This window comes from Eptesicus fuscus, chromosome 15 (genome assembly GCF_027574615.1).
Source record: "Eptesicus fuscus isolate TK198812 chromosome 15, DD_ASM_mEF_20220401, whole genome shotgun sequence".
In the NCBI taxonomy this organism is placed as follows: domain Eukaryota; kingdom Metazoa; phylum Chordata; class Mammalia; order Chiroptera; family Vespertilionidae; genus Eptesicus; species Eptesicus fuscus.
Window position 1 is genome coordinate 49,028,830 of NC_072487.1, and position 15,971 is coordinate 49,044,800.

At 53.7% G+C, this 15,971-nt stretch overlaps 1 protein-coding gene across 2 annotated transcripts; it reads right to left on the reverse strand.

The window, feature by feature from the left end:
* Positions 1-3,917: 3,917 nt before the first annotated feature.
* NOL6 (nucleolar protein 6) lies at positions 3,918-15,923 on the reverse strand. 2 transcript variants are annotated; one of them, XM_054727363.1, is made up of 27 exons: positions 15,716-15,751; positions 15,338-15,385; positions 14,641-14,847; positions 14,441-14,557; positions 12,896-13,075; positions 12,359-12,527; positions 11,978-12,112; positions 11,730-11,893; positions 11,521-11,641; positions 11,262-11,320; positions 11,078-11,179; positions 10,792-10,907; positions 10,444-10,621; positions 10,182-10,304; positions 9,596-9,744; positions 9,370-9,445; positions 8,999-9,139; positions 8,738-8,855; positions 8,503-8,657; positions 8,235-8,398; positions 7,665-7,817; positions 7,346-7,443; positions 6,296-6,420; positions 6,085-6,174; positions 5,509-5,703; positions 5,320-5,421; positions 3,918-5,146 (listed from the first exon to the last, which is right to left on the reverse strand). In XM_054727363.1, the coding sequence occupies exons 3-27, from the start codon at positions 14,845-14,847 to the stop codon at positions 4,997-4,999; spliced, it is 3,387 nt and encodes a 1,128-aa protein (XP_054583338.1). In that variant the 5' UTR covers positions 15,338-15,385; positions 15,716-15,751; the 3' UTR covers positions 3,918-4,996. The 2 variants fall into 2 exon arrangements, with proteins under 2 accessions (XP_054583338.1, XP_008140203.2); XM_008141981.3 differs by lacking the exon at positions 15,338-15,385 and having other exon boundaries at positions 15,716-15,923.
* Positions 15,924-15,971: the final 48 nt, after the last annotated feature.

Consider the following 15,971-nt stretch of genomic DNA (forward strand, 5'->3'; position numbering starts at 1 on the left):
CAGAGGAGACCTGGGTCCTGCTTTTGAGGAGCTCCCAGCCGGGAAACAGAGGAGACCCAGGCTTGAGCTGAGGAGGACCGGAGTGCTCACGCTCCCACCCCGACCCCTACGCTTGACTGCTCCTTCTCTGGGTCTTGCTGATAACAGCTTCATTCAACTGCCTTGGGCAGAGGGAGTGGGGCAAAGCTGGCAGGCAGCCCAGAACAGGGGAGGGGGCCAGGCTTTTCACTCCTCCCTGCCCCATTGTTCAGGCCTCTCTAGTCTTTATTCCTCCTCACCCCACTCCTGGCCCTAAGAAAGCTCAGACTCAGCAGCAAGGCCCGGAGCCAGGACACCTAGATTCTCTGGAGCTCCACTCCCTACTTCCTGTGTGACCCTGGAAGTTCACACACCTCTCTGGGCCCCATGCAAACCAGAAAAATTATTCTCCCCGTCCCCTTCCAGAAACTGAAGTGGGAGAGGGAAGTGTCTCTCTCTGGGTTTGGAACCTGCTGGTCCCCCTTAGTTCCACAAGCTGCTCCTTCGGGGAAGGGGCAGGCTGGCCTTTCCTGAGAAAGGTAGGGGTGATTCACGTTCCCAGGCTTCCCCTCCCCTTTATGGCTCACCCGGATTAATCTCTGACTCACAAAGCGACCGCTTATGTATATATTTATGGGGGGGGGGGGGGGAGAGGAGCGGGCTTGGGCTAGACCTGTGGTCGGCAAACTGCGGCTCACGAGCCACATGCGGCTCTTTGGCCCCTTGAGTGTGGCTCTTCCACAAAATACCACGGCCTGGGCGAGTCTATTTTGAAGAAGTGGTGTTAGAAGAAGTTTAAGTTTAAAAAATTTGGCTCTCTTTGCCCTGGCCGGTTTGGCTCAGTGGATAGAGTGTCAGCCTGTGGACTGAGGGGTCCCAGGTTCGATTCCGGTCAAGGGCATTTACCTTGGTTGCTGTCACATCCCCAGTGGGGGGGTGTGCAGGAAGCAGCTGATCAATGTTTCTCTCTCATTGATGTTTCTAACTCTCTATCCCTCTCCCTTCCTCTCTGTAAAAAATCAATAAAACATATTTTTAAAAAAATAAAAATAAATAAAAAATTTGGCTCTCAAAAGAAATTTCAATCGTTGTACTGTTGATATTTGGCTCTGTTGACTAATGAGTTTGCCGACCACTGGGCTAGACCAAATCTGACAATGGGTCAGTAACCAAGCACCCTCAGGACTTTGTTGAATGTCACTTGCTGCAAGGACCCCCTAGGATTGGGAATCTTGTTCTTTTTCTCCAAAGGAGTTGGGCAGAGAAAAATAGGGTCTTTAGCTAAAAGGATTCTGGTTTAGAGAAGGCTATTGGATACCACAGACAGAAGGGATGACCCTCTGAGAATTCACTAAATGCAACTACATAGAGAGGCTTAGTTCTGACAGAACTGGGGAAACGGAAGCCCCAAGAAGGGGAAGGCTTTATTAAAGCCATTTAAAGCTGCAGGTAGGAATCCAGAGTTCCAGCCTCCTCCCGTCAGCCTACCCGCGTCCACCTGCAAAGGTAAATGCAGAAGCCCAGAAGCAGATGCAACCATGGGGATGCGTCATCCACATCACCCTGCATAACCTTGCTCACACGGAAGTTCCTTTTCCTTCCCTGAGGTTCCAGCTCCTCATGCCCCCATCCCCTTCCAGGGAAATCATCTTAGACCACACCAGCCTCATCACCTACTTCCAGAGAAAATCTGTGGAAAGCAGGCTGGAGCACAATGTGAGGGATTGAAATTGGAGCCTGGCCTTCCTGCTTCCCCCTCTCCTGCTCCCACCCCACTCCTTAAGCTGGATCAAGGAGTACAGAAAGGATGGTGCAGCTCCTTGGGTTTATGAGTTCTCAGTCCTCTTCCCTAGCCACAAGGGGTACCTGACAAAGCCATTATCATGCCTATTTTAATTTTTTACAAATATTTTTATTGCCCTGACCGGTTTGGCTCAGTGGACAGAGTGTCGGCCTGCAGACTGAAGGGTCCCAGGTTCGATTCCAATCAAGGGCATGTACCTTGGTTGTCGGCACATCCCCAGTAGGGGGTGTGCAAGAGGCAGCTGATCGATGTTTCTCTCTCATGGATGTTTCTAACTCTCTATCCCTCTCCCTTCCTCTCTGTGAAAAATCAATAAAATATATTTTTTAAAAAAGAAAAATATATTTTTATTGATTTCAGGGGGGAAGGGAGAGGGAGATAGAAACATCAATGATAATCGTTGATCAGTTGTCTGCACGCTTCCCACTGAGGACTGAGCCCACAACTCAGGCATGTGCCCTGACTGGGAATAGAACTGTGACCTCCTGGTTCATAGGTCGACACTCAACCACTGAGCCACGCCGGCCTGGCTATCATGCCTATTTTAAAGGTGGAGAGGCTAAGCCCAGCAAGAGGAAGTGACTTGCCCAGGATCACTTGGGAAGGTAGCAGGGCCGGGGCTTATTTCCAAAGTGGGGTTGGCGTGTGCACCTCTTGAAGCCACCTGCTACACAGTCTTGCCTGGGGTACTGACCGCTGCTTTCACTGGGATAATCCAAAACTGGGTTTGTGGAAAGGGTCGGAAGCTACAGGCCTGAAGCTGACTTTCACAGAAAATAAACCCTGGCTGCTGATGTGTAGAGTTCATGAATGAACAGCACTGGGAGAGATGTAGACCCTAGCTTACAAAGCCAATCAATGGCCTTAGCCAGTTGTGCTCAGTGGATAGAGCATCGGCCTGTGGACTGAAGGGTCCCGGGTTCGATTTCGGTCAAGGACACATGACCCAGTTGCAGACTCTATCCCAGTAGGGGGCATGCAGGAGGCAGCCAATCAATGATTCTCATTGTTGATGTTTCTATCTCTTGCTCCCTCTGCCTTCATCTCTGATATCAATCAATATATATATATACTAGAGGCCCGATGCACGAAATTCATGCACGGGGGGAGGGGTGTCCCTCAGCCCAGCCTGCACCCTCTCCAATCTGGGACATCCCTCTCATAATCCAGAACTGCTGGCTCCCAATCGCTCGCCTGCCTGATTGCACTTAACCGCTTCTGCCTGCCAGCCTGATCACCCCCTAACCACTCCCCTGCCAGCCTGATCGACGCTTAACTGCTCCCCTGCCGGCCTGACTGCCCCTAGCTGCCCTCCCCTGCTGGCCCGGTCACCCCTCACTGTCCTCCCCTACAGGCCTGGTCACCCCCAACTGCCCTCCCCTGCCAGCCTAGTCACCCCCAACTGCCCTACCCTGCTAGCCCGGTCACCCCCAACTTCCCTCCCCTGCAGGCCTGATCACCCCTAACTGCCCTCACCTGCAGACCTGGTTCCCCCCAACTGCCCTCCCCTGCAGGCCTGGTCACCCCTAACTGCTCTCCCCTGCAGGCCTGGTCACCCCCAACTGCCCTCCCCTGCAGGCCTGGTCACCCCTAACTGCCCTCCTTTGCAGGCTTGGTCCCTCCCAACTGCCCTCCCCTGCTGGCCATCTTATGTTGGAGTGATGGTCAATTTGCATAGTACCTCTATTATATAGGATATGTATTTTAAAGCTAATCAATGTATTCACTATGCTAATTTCTTACTGGTGGGCCTGTGTGGGCAAATGTGTGTCACAAAGGGACATTTCAACCATAAGCCCTGCTGTCCCATGAGTGACAGGTAGGGGCTGGCATGGGTTCACAAAGACCAGGAGACCAGAGTTCCCATATGTGGCTTATCATCTTGAGGATGAAGCCCCACAGACAGGCATCAAAGTCCCTCCTCCACAAACAGGCCCCGGCCTACCACTGAACCTGTTCCGTCTTTCAGAAAATAAGGTAATTGGAAGTGCGTCCTTCATGACCAAATTCCCGTAAATAAGATGCTCCCTACCCCCCAAAAGCTTACATATAGGAGACAAGGTTAAAACCCCAAGAAAAAGGTAGACAAGCCAAGAACATGAGAAAATTAAATGATTTAATTTTAAACCAGAATTTAAGACAACAGAAGAGTTTGTGGTGCTGTTAGTGATGGCAAAGCACAGTAACTGCTCCAATGATTTCAGAGGGAAAGAGCCTCTTGGCCGGGGTGAAGGAAGGGTTTAAGGAGGAGGCACTTTTGATCCGAGTCTAGAAAAATAGCAAGATTAGGGGAGATGGAGAAGGGAGGGGCTGCTGTACGGAGGTATGGATCAGGCTGAAAGGAAGCAGCATCCTCCCCAGAGCACTGGAGCTCCTGGAGCAGGACTTGGCCTGGCTCACCGAGGCACCCCCACGCGGCACATTGCGGTTGGTCCGTGACATGAAAGGGCAGAAGCAGAGGTGAAGGGTGTTGGACACTGAGAGGCCAGGGCAGCACTCTGTGCTTCTGCATCTCTCCTGGACGGGGTTGGCGGGGGGGTGACCAGCCCCCTCATCCTCTCACCCACATAGCTTCTTCCTGTCCTCTGTGCTTTTCCAGGTCCCACCCTGGAAAGCAGCAGAACCAACACAGGAAGGCATGATGCCCCTTCAGTGTTATCTACCAGCCCCACTCCACTGCTCAATGCTGGTGCTCTGATCCGCAGGAAGTGCCACATCTGGTCTGGGCCCCATGTAAAGGCCAATAATGCACCAAAGGACATGCGGAGGTCTAGGCACATATCCTGGCAATGGGAAGGGGACAGAGCCCCAGCCCTGGGCACATGTCCTCCTTTCCAGGCTTCTGGGAGCAGCCTAGGAAGAAAAAGAAGTCCCAGGCCAGGGCTGACAGATGGATGGAACTCCTGGGTTCATTCAGTCCCGTCTGCCTCAACTTCTGGGAGTTCAGTCAGGTTCAGGGGACTCCATAGGACATCATGGCCCCTGCCCCAATGCTGGTGCATTAGACAGAGAATTGGGACAGGACTTTTGCTGGGAACGACTCAGTGTGTTCAAGTCATCAGGCTCTCCATGGAGGGTCCATATGCAACGAGGGTGGAGGTCCCACCACTGACACCTTGCTCCAGAGGTCTAAAATCCTGCTGTCCATCCACAGGTTGTTCCTGAGATTGGAGCTCATACAGTCCACCTCTCACTTCGGGCCTCCACAGCCCGTACCAGGCCTTCACCCAGGATGGCAAAGTCCTCCAGGATTGCTTCTACATTGGGCACCATCACCATCTCCCCACCTTGAGACACCACCATGCGCCCCTTTGTGTTGGAGGCCTGTGGGGAATCAGAGAAATGAAGTGTCACAAAGACACACCCAGAGACACCAACACATACATGTCACACCTGACACAGGGTCACTCATGGAGCAGGCCACACACAGACACGCACACCCACAGGGAACCATATGTACACACTCAGGAGCAGATGGCTGTCACCAGCCAGCATACCTTGAAAGGGTGGGGCTGGAAGCTGGTGGGCTTCCAGAGGACTCCAATCACCTCTCCACCATGCTGGTCATAGAAGAAAAGGGCCAGGTCCCCATAGGCCTCCTAAGAAAGAGCAGGACAGAGACAAGGTTACGGGACAGAGTCACCTCCACGTCCCCTCCCCAGGGTCAGTCAGCCCTTAGGACCTACCCTGAGCTGTGCCAGATAGAGCTGAGGAGGATCGTAGCCCAGCACAGGCATCAGGGACGAGGGCCCTGGCTCACTGAGCAGGCCCCGGCAGAAGGAGGCAGCTGGTGAGTCCACAGCCTGGCGGTGCCGGGGAATGTGGCGGGGAGATAGGCGGATCAACACATCATACATGTCCAAGGGTGGCCGGAACACTGTCTGAGAAAGGTCAGGGAGGGTCAACAATGCCCACTGGAGAGTTCAGAACTGACCACAAACGTTTCTACATGCCCACCTTGATTTCTCCCCCTTGATGTGACCAACCATTATGGGCCTGAATGCTCACGTGAAGGCAGAAACAAGAGCCAGCTGGTGCGAGCTTGGGTCTAGCACAAGGAGCATAGGCTGGAGGCATGAGGCCTGGATGGAGCTGGGCCCCCAGTTCTCCTCTAGGCCCCGCCAATGCCAGTCACCCTGGGCAGCTTCAATCTCAACAAACAAGGGGCTGGGCATCCTCTGAGGGCTCCTAGAACTCCGGACTTCCAGGTTCAAAGGTGGAATCCCCAAAGCCGCTGGAGTCAGTCCTGGTCAGGGGCTTACCCTGATATCTCCAGGCCCCCGGGGATCCATTAGCTGCTTCTCTAGGATCGGTAAGGCCTCAGCTGCCAGGACCACAAGCTGCTGCAGGATCTGGGGGGACACATGTTATCAAGTAAGTCTGGCCTGACCACAGGTCTCTCTTAGCTCAGGCTGGGCCTGCTTTTCCCTTGGGATGAAAACCACACATTTGGGGGCAGAGATGGGAGTGAACCTGGGGCGAGGGTCCATCCTGTGTCCATATGGAGTGTTTGCGATCCTGAGGGGTAATGATGACCATGACGGGGAGTTGTTTCCGAGTTGCCAGGAAGCCACTGCGGATCTCCACCTGCTCCTCCACTGTGGACAAGAGGGAATCCTGGCTCAGCTTGCCCCTCTCCCCCAGATACCCTCTACCGCCCCAGGTCCTCCTCCTGTACATCCAGCAGCTACCCATCACAAGGACTTTCCAATGCACCTCCAGGTGGCAAAAGCGGTGAAAAAGACACGGAATTTGCCTCAGTCAGGCAGGGCGTTAACTACCAGCCTCAGCCCAGAGGAAGAATTTTCCACTGCCTGGCACCCATCTGGTTTCCAGGCCTATGCAAGCTGAGGCCTGGCCCCGGCCCCCTCCCACCCCAAGCTCCCACACACCTGGGGGATTAGAAAGCTGACACCTTCCTCTCTGCTGGGACCAGGAGCTCCTCATATTACAACCAGAAAGCATCACTCCCACCCCACCCCCAAGAGGTCTGGGCAACTTTTTTTTTTTTTTAAGACAGAGGAAGGGGGTGGAGGGAGAGACAGAGATTGCTGTCCCACTTATTTATGCATTTATTGGCTGATTCTTGTATGTGTCCTGACCAGAGATAGAATCCACAACCTTGGTATATTGGGACAATGCTCTAACCAAGTGAGCTACCCACCCAGGGCAGTGGGCATCTATTCTAAATCTGACCCTTCCCTGTTCCCTACCACACAAGACTCCTCACCTGGTGTTTAGAGTCCCCCTTCCACTCTCCTCTCCCCTTCACAGCCCTCCAGGGAGCCTGCTTACTACCCCCAGTCCACTGTTTCTGGTCATCACATGGCTAAATCACATCTGAGTCTCAGCGTTCCCTAAAGGCTTGCTCTGGGCCACTCCCTCCTACCAATTCCCCACCCCAAGGCAACCAGGGTCAAGTGTAGCAATCTGAGACAGGGGAGGTACAGGGAAAACCTAACAGATTGACCAGGAAAACCCCTGCCTGCCACACTCTGCAATCCACAAAGTCCTACCACTTACCAGTGAGTTCATTGTTGAGGTTGACAATAAGGGGGTTGTTCTTCCAATCAAAGGTTGATACCAGGAAAAGGAACCGAAGGAAGCCCACCTGGGGGGAGCTGAGGGGAAGGAGTGAGCAAAGTGGGTCCAGCCCCACATCCCCAAGCTTCCTTGCAGTCTAGGGGCTAGACCCCTTGGCATGGATTGAGGGTATGTCTCAGAACCCCTTCTGTCACATGCCTGAGCCACCCTCTCCCATTTAGACTGAAGGTACAGCACAAGGGATAAAAGCTGGCCCCAAGGGGAACTTCCTGGCTAGAGAAAAGGCGGAGGGAATCACCTGGGAAGGGTGAAGGGCTCAGGGTGCAGGAAAAGAGCAGCAGCCACCAGGTCCAGGCTCTCATCAGTGAAGCCCTCACCCAGGAGCTGGGCGTGCACCCACCGCTTGGCCAGCCGAGCCACACCTGAGAAGGCTGGGTGCTGCTGCTGGAGTCTGGGGGGAGGAAGGGGAAGACGGAGTGGCAATGAGACTCAAGCACTCAGGGCCCAAGAACAGTGTTTCAGCCCTCATGCCACTATTGATTCAAACTTCACCCAACACTAGCTCTGTGCTAATGCATTACACGTATGACCTCATGCCTTCCTAACTAATGACCGAAGAGGCTGGTCCTAGCATTACTCCCATTTTATAGATGAGAAGAATAAGGTCCGGGGGGAATCGGCCGAAAGGGATTTTTTTTTTCTTAGCCAGTGAAATGGCAAAGCCAGGATTTTAGAATTTGCCTGACACCAGAACGCATATCCTTAAATATTACGCCATTTGGCCTCCCAGAGAGGCAGGCAGGCCAGGAGAACTGAATGGGGGCAGAAATGGATCTACAGACAGAAGAACCTGTGCAGGGGGCCATACCCATGCAAGGCACTTGTGAGCAGGGGCAACTGCTTTGTGTCTTTCTCCAGGCGGAGGGAGGCAGGCGTGTCCCTCAATGAGATCATCCCCTCAGGGCTCCGCATCTCCTTCAGGATCTGGGGCTCCCGCTGGTAGGCCACACGAATCCGGAACACAAACCCATCCTGTTGGAAGAGGGCATGGGATGGGAGGTACATGTCTGCCTGGGGCACCCTGACACGTCTGTCCACCCCTCACCAGGGGTATCCCTGCCCTGCACCAGCCTAACCTTCAGGACATCAGTGTGTGTAGCCGTGGCCCGGCACTGCAGCCCATGCTGTTGCGCCAGCAGCTCTGCCAGGCGCAGCTGGAAAGCAGCCCGAACCCGCCGTATGGCCTCAGCATCCTGTGGCCACTGGCCACTGCCCTCCAGGTGACACACCACTGGGAGGAGAGCGAGAGGTCTCAGTCTGCAGCATGGGGTGGGAACAGTCCCTCTCATCCCCTCCCAAGAGCCCTCTCACCAGTCATGGGCTCCACATAAGCTGGACAGGGCTTGTCAGGCCGGGGCAACAGCGAGGCCCGCTCTGGAAGGTGCTTATGGAAGGAGTAGGCTGGCCAGACTGGAGCTGGTGGGAACACCTATGGAATAAGGAAGGCTGAAGAAGGGGCCTGGAATTGGGAAGGGGGAGTGCCCAGAGGCAGGAGTTGGGAGAATGCTAAGTGGGTCAAGTAGAGTTGGGGATCACCGAAGAGAAGGGGCTCCCTGCCTTCTCGTGCCTCACCTCAGTGTAGCGCAGCACTGGGTGAGCTCCTTGCACAGCAGACACAGTCAGTGGGAGACCGTCCAGCCCCCACAGCAGGCGGCTGAGTTCATCATAGCAACGCACCGCAGCTGCCAGGGCCTCCTCACCCGTGCTGGAGGTCTTTGAGGGAGAAAACAGTCAGGAGGCCAGGACCCTGTAGAACCAACCCCACTACCACCAGGGAATCTGCCATCACTCAGGCTGCTGCAGAGCCAGCACCCCCTCTGCTGGACAATCCAGGAAGTGCAGCCTGGCTAAGGTGGTAAGGGCTCTCGAACCCCAACCAATCCAGCCACACAGGCTCCTCTACAATCCTTAGCTTGATTGCAAGCCTGAACCAGGGCCCTTACCTCTTTCAAGCCTTGGATCAGTGCATCCAGGAGGCCTCCCATATAGTGGACACAGGTTTCTGGGATGTCAGCATGGCTGGAAGAGGGGTACAGACACAGGGTACGCATTGGGGGCTAGGAGTCCACTGCTGGATGTGAACTGCTCACCCCAAAAGCCTGGGCCTGACCCTCCTAAAAGGCTCCCCAGCCCACAGTTGCCTCCTGGCATTCAGATGCCCACACTCACAGTGCCAAGAGGTGGGTGACCACCTGGTGGGGAATAAGGCGCTTCTGGGACATAGAGCTTGCCTCCCAGACCACAGCTTCCCGAATGGCTCCATCCTGGAAACGCCGAAGCTCCGAGCGAGATCCCCAGAACTGGCGGAAGTCAGCAGCCTAAGGAGAGTAAAGGAGTAATTAGAGAGATCAACGAAGAAGGGCTCAGTCAGAAATCTCCCTGAAAGCCCTAGCTGGTTTTGCTCAGTGGATAGAGCATCGGCCTGCGGACTTGAAGGGTCCCAGGTTTGATTCCAGTCCAGGGCACATGCCTGGGTTTCGGGCTCGATCCCCAGTGGGGGGGCGTGCAGGAAGCAGCCGATCAATGATTCTCTCTCATCATTGATGTTTCTATCTCTTTCTCCCTCCCCTTTCCTCTCTGAAATCAGTAATATATGTGTGTGTGTGTGTGTGTGTGTATACACACACACACAGACATATATATAAAGAAATTCCCCTGATGAGCCTCAATCCAGGTGGCATGAGAACAATCCAACGTGCATACTGGGCCTCCCAAGACAGGGCCAAATCACCCCTCAGACCTCAGAGTTCCTCACCTCGGGCTGGTCAGCCTCTGGACCCAGCTCAAGGACGCTGGTCAGTCCCTCAGGCCGAAGGAGCAATCCCAGAGTCAGGGCCCCAGAGTCTCTGTGCTTCGGTGGATCCTGGCTGATGTCCCACTGTAGAGTACAGAAAGGCTGAGCTTGGTCTGGAAACCCACTTGTTAATTAGATGGATGGTGTATCTTTTGTATCTCCTGGGACCCTAAATCCAACCCACCTTTGACCCACAAACTCTGACCCATCCATACCACCTCACCTCTGAGATTAGGGGCCGAGAGTGGGCCAGCAGGTGCAGACGGGACCCCAGGCCCTGCTCCAGGAGGGTGGTTAGTGGACCCAAAGCAGCTGAGACATAGTCCCCACCGTGGTCCTGCAGTTCTGGCCATAGCTTCAGCCGGTGACATGCTGCCTGCAGACGGCTCAGTGGAAAGAGACTGGAGATGGGGCATAAAGGGACAGAAGGAGAATCAGGGACTGCTGGCCTCTATCACTTCTATCCCCCCAAACCAGGAAAATCTGAGCACTTGACTAAGGACCTCTGCCCCATCACTGTAGCCCCAGGGAAATAGGACCCACTGACATACCCCATCACCCCTAAACTTACTGCAGGATGTGGTCAAAAGCCCGGATCATGGGTTTGGGAGTCATTAACAGCAGCTGGAATCCATCATCAGCTTTGCTGTCCAGCAACACCATAGACAGCCGTGCCTCGTGCTGCACCTGGGGCACAGAGACTCAGTTATGAGACTGCCACCACTGTACTCTCCCCTCATGACCTGAGGGCTCAGACCTAAGCTCTTTGGAGAGGAGTTTCTGAGTTCTGGTGCTGGCAGAAAAGACAGGCTGGGTGGGGACATCAGGGGAGCCTTGGGGTGGGGAACCATTGGTACCTGGTGGTAAGTGGAGGCAGTGACATCAGCACAAAGGTTGAGGCGGCCTGAGGAGTCCAGGAAGACAACAGGGAAGGACTGGTGGAAGTCAGCCAGGGCCGGCTTGGAGGGGTAGAGAGAAGCCTGTCAGAGTTGGGGCTCACCTTCAGGTCTTCTTGCCCAGACTCAGCCCTGCCCCACTCACCAAGGAAGGATCTGAGCTGAAACATAAACTGATCCCATTGACGGTCAAATCTGTGGTGGCTGAAGTGAACCAGAGAAGATGGGCGTCAGAAAGTATTCCTCTCCCTGGGGACCCCTCCCTCCGGCCAGGTGGCTGCCACTGACTCTGGGACTCAATTTGTTCATCTATCTGATGGCAAGAGACCAAATTGTCCCTGACAAGACGAGAGGATCCCCAAGGTGAGTGGAATTCTTGGCCTTTCCAAGTCTAGTTGCCTCACCCAGAAACTGCAGGACACTTCTCAGGACCTGGTAGCCGCTCATGGTGGTGTGGATCTTGCGTGTGGACACGAGGAAGGCAACCAGCATGGAGACAAGGAACCCACTAAATCCTCCCAGACCCTGAGAGAAAGATGGAGAGAGAGAGGCCCAAGCTCAGAGCCAGCCCACCACTCAGCAAGGCAGGGAAGCTGAGCCATTCCCAACTCACTTTATCCAGTTCTCGCTGCCGCAGCCAGACCTTCAGGAGGGCCACACCATCCTTCAGCCCCGAGGCTGAGCCCAGCACAGTTGACAGAAACTGCACATGGGACTGGAGGGCTGTGTCCTGCAGGACCCATGTGTTATAGTGGGGGGTGGGAGGCTCTGGACTACCTGTGGAACAAAAAGAAAAGCCATGAGAAAAGTTCTCACAACACCCTTCCCTCCAGCTCCACCTTGACACCAGTGCCTGCTCACCATCGCCTGGAGGACTCTGCCCTCGGTACCAGGCAGAGCGCACATTGTTCTTCGAGGGCAGCAGGCGGCACGGGCGGAAGAAGTCAGGTGGAGGGCACGGATGGAGACGGACAGTGACCAGGTGCTCATCCTTCCCTGGGAGGGGACAGAGGGTGCTGAGACCCTGTAGCCCCTGGAGCCAGAGGGACCCCTGTACCTACGTGAGGGCCCCATGCACTCCCACCTCAGAATTTGAGATCTCTATACCTTCCTCTTCAAACTTGAGGCCCAAGCCTCTCACCTTGGACCTAAGGGTCCTATGCTTCCCCCACTGGATTTATCACCCCATCCTGTGCCGTAGGCCCAGTGTGTGAGTGTGTCCCCACCCACCCACCCACCCACCATGAGGCCGCAGCAGCAGCAAGGGTTTCAGGTGGCAGCCATTGGCGTAGGAGAAGCGAACACTGCCAAAGAGGGGGTCTTGGGCCAAATGGTGAGCCAAGTGGGCCAGGTAGAGGGCACGCTTGCGGAAGTAGCGCTGGTTCAGCCCATCCTTGTCCTGTAGGATCTCCTGAAGGGGATCAAGAAAAGAGAGATGGCCACGCACTTTAAGTACTTACTGTTCAAGAGTTTGGGGGCCCAGATGAAGCCAAGGTGAGAATTATAGCTTAGCAACTCCAGGAATTTTCTGCTGGCCAGAATGCCCGAGTCAGGGCTAGCAACACCATACTCAGTTTGCAAAGGTGTAGAGGGACAGCAACTGGCCTAAGGGCTCATCTGAGTAGCCCTCTAAAGATAATTGCAGTGACCTACTCTTTTGACTTAGAATTCAGATTTCAATCCACTGACAAGCAACAGGTGGGGAAAAAAGGGAGGGACTCTGGGATTTGTAAGTAGTACAGTAGCAGGCCATTCCATCCCCTGAACTCTGGACCTCACCTTGGGCATGGTCAGTGCTACATCCACATTGATGTCCGGCCGGATGCAGGTGCCCAAAAGGTAGCTGCCCACAACAGTGACCTGGGCTGGGGGCAGGAAGCGGAAACAGCCCTTCACAGTATAGGGCACTTGGTGGAGAGGCACTCGAACTCCAGCTGGGAGCCATGCCTGGTCAGTCAGCTGTGGGGACAGAGACAGTGATACATACTGATTTGATTGAACACGTCCCCTGGATGTCTAGTACACCTCTCAAATACAGAACGTCAACATGTTTGAAACCAAACTCCTGATCTTCTTGTAAACACATCTTCTCCATGAAGGCAATTCCATACTAGCTGCTCAGGCCAAAAACATTTATATCACCATACTCATCTGTTAAGAATTCCCACTTCACTTTCAAAAGACACCCAGACATGGCCACATCTCTAAACCACCATTTTTTAGTGATCACTGCATAAGAGGTTCCTAAGTCCTTTCCCTGATTTCACCTATGTCCCACTCTGTTCTACTTCTTAAATAATTTTATTTATGTATTTTTAAAATTTGTATTTATTGACTTTAGGGTAGGGGTGGGGAACGTCCGACCCATGGGCCATTTAAGTCCCGCAAAATCATTTGGTCTGGCCCCGCCAAGGCATTAGGGGTGAGTTAATTAAATGTTTGGCTAGCCCTGGCTGGTTTGACTCAGTGGATAGAGCGTCGGCCTGCAGACTGAAGGGTCCCAGGTTTGATTCCGGTCAAGGGAACATGCTCTGTTGTGGGCTTGATCCCCAGTAGGGGGAAAGCAGGAGGCAGGGGATCAATGATTCTCTCTCATCATTGATATTTCTATCTTTCCCTCTCTGATAAAAATATATTTTTAAAATAAATGTTTGACCAAAATGTAGCAGGCTAATTTTTAAGTTGGTAATTTTGTATGGCCTGGAAATGATGTTATAAGTATCTAAACGGCGCCCAGCCAGTGCGGCTCAATGGTTGAGCATCATTATAAACCAGGAGGTTGAGGTTCGATTCCTGGTCAGAGCACATGCCCAGATTGTGGGCTCGATCCCTGGTGGGGGCTGCGTAGGAGGCAGCTGATCAATGTTTCTCACTCAACAATGTTTCTGTCCCTCCCTCTCCGTTCCTCTCTCTTAAAAAAAAAAAAAATTTATTAAAAAAAAATCACAAACCACTCCCATCCTCTGATATTCCCATAATCCCCTTCCTTCGACCTTCTTTTTTCTTATTTTCATAGTGCTTACTACCTTCTAATTTACCATGTAGTTTACTTGTCATGCTTATTACCTATTGTCCATAACCCCAACTCTAAAACAGGCTGCTTTGTACACTGATGCAGCCTAAGAACACAACTACTGCAAGGCACATAAACATTTGCTAAATGAATGAACATGTGACTAATCACACTCCCAGCTTCGCTTCCTGGCTATGAGAATAAGCTTCCTGGCACCCTAACCTCTCCAGAGAATAGCAAGGCCCTTGTTTCAGATGCTCCCACTAAGGACCTCTTCTGGGCTTTCCAGTGTCCTATACCACCGGTCTTACCTCTGTCTCAAGGGTTGAGGGCACCCTCATGATCTTTTGGTTGACATCCCGTAGGAAAGCATCAATCCGCTCCTTCTTCTTCTCTGACAGCTTCACTTCCTTCAGTAGCTCCTCTACCTATAAGAAGGGGTGAGGAGAGTCCTTTATCCTCAGGATCTCAGGTCTGCCCCTCTCAGCTAAGCCCCAGCCACACACAGTACCTGTAAACGAAGCAAGCTGGAGTGGAACAGGCTCTCAGTCTCCCGAAGGCGATTCAGTTCCTCACTGGTAGGTTCCTTGTACAGTTCTGCCCGGCTAAGCTTCACTGGCTGCAGGAGACCCTCCACTGGAGACCCAGCCACTGTATGCTTCTTTGAAAATGCCTTCTTCCCCTCCTTGACTGTGCCTTCCAGAGTTGACTCCATCATCTGTGCCCAGTGAGAGGGAGAAACCAGTGTGAGGTCATAGATGTTTATCGATAATTCACTGCCCGAAGTACCACCTGATAGGATATGGGTAAAAGCTTTACTTGCATCTGCTCCCTCTTTTGAATGGCAGTCAGATTGTGTAACACTCAGGATCATCATTCCTTAGAAGAACATAACTGAGCTCTAGATTGAGAACTCCTGGAGTTCAGGGTTCCCTGTCTACCTGACACACAAGCAAGGAGCACTGGTAGGGGTGGTAGCTGACTGGGCCCTACCCTAAGCCACGCCTGAGTTCCTTGTATTTCCAGGTATCATGCATCAGGGTGCTTCTAATTCTGCTGGATCAGTCCTGGGACTTTGCAAATGCCATCTCCACTCTTTCTCTATTCAAATCCTGCCAGGTTCCATCTCCCCTAGCAAGCCCTGACTAACCCTGATTAGCACTGTATACATTAGTGCTTAATTAGTGATGGAAAGAACTAGAACTTACTGGCTCTGGCGAAAACACTCAGTAAGTCACCCCATCCTCACAATAATCCTGGAAGAGAACGAACACTTGAAGAAGTCCCGCGAGCTCGAGGTTCCACAGTTGGTATGCCTATACTGTGAGCGGACTTCAAATCTTGGTCAGCGGGATCCCAAATCTTCTCCACTGGAGCCCTGGACCCCGCCCCCCATTCACAGACCCACACCCGGGAGAGCCTCCCTCGTAAAGCGCTCCAGGCGCGCCACCATGTGCCCGGCGGGAAGCACCGGGCGAATGGAGCTGATCCAGAGGGGCCCGCACTCGTGCTCCTTGCTGGCGAGCAGTCAGGCTTTGCCACCTCCACCACGTGGAGCACCCCGTCCTCCCAGATGGCTCACCCACCTCCGGATCGCCGGCAGCTCCGTGAAGCTGTGCTCCCACAGGCGCTGGCCCCATCCCTCCGGGTCGCCTGGCTCCCGCAGGTCGGGTTTAAAGCCGGCGGTACGACTTCTTCCCACTGCGACAGAACTGCCGAAGCCCCTCCGCAGAAGCTGAACCCCCTCAGCAGACCTGCTGTACACCCCAAAAGACCTGCTGGGGTACCCCAAGAGACATGGCCAGGGCAGCCCCAGTGAACGCCAACGAGCCACGTGCCGCA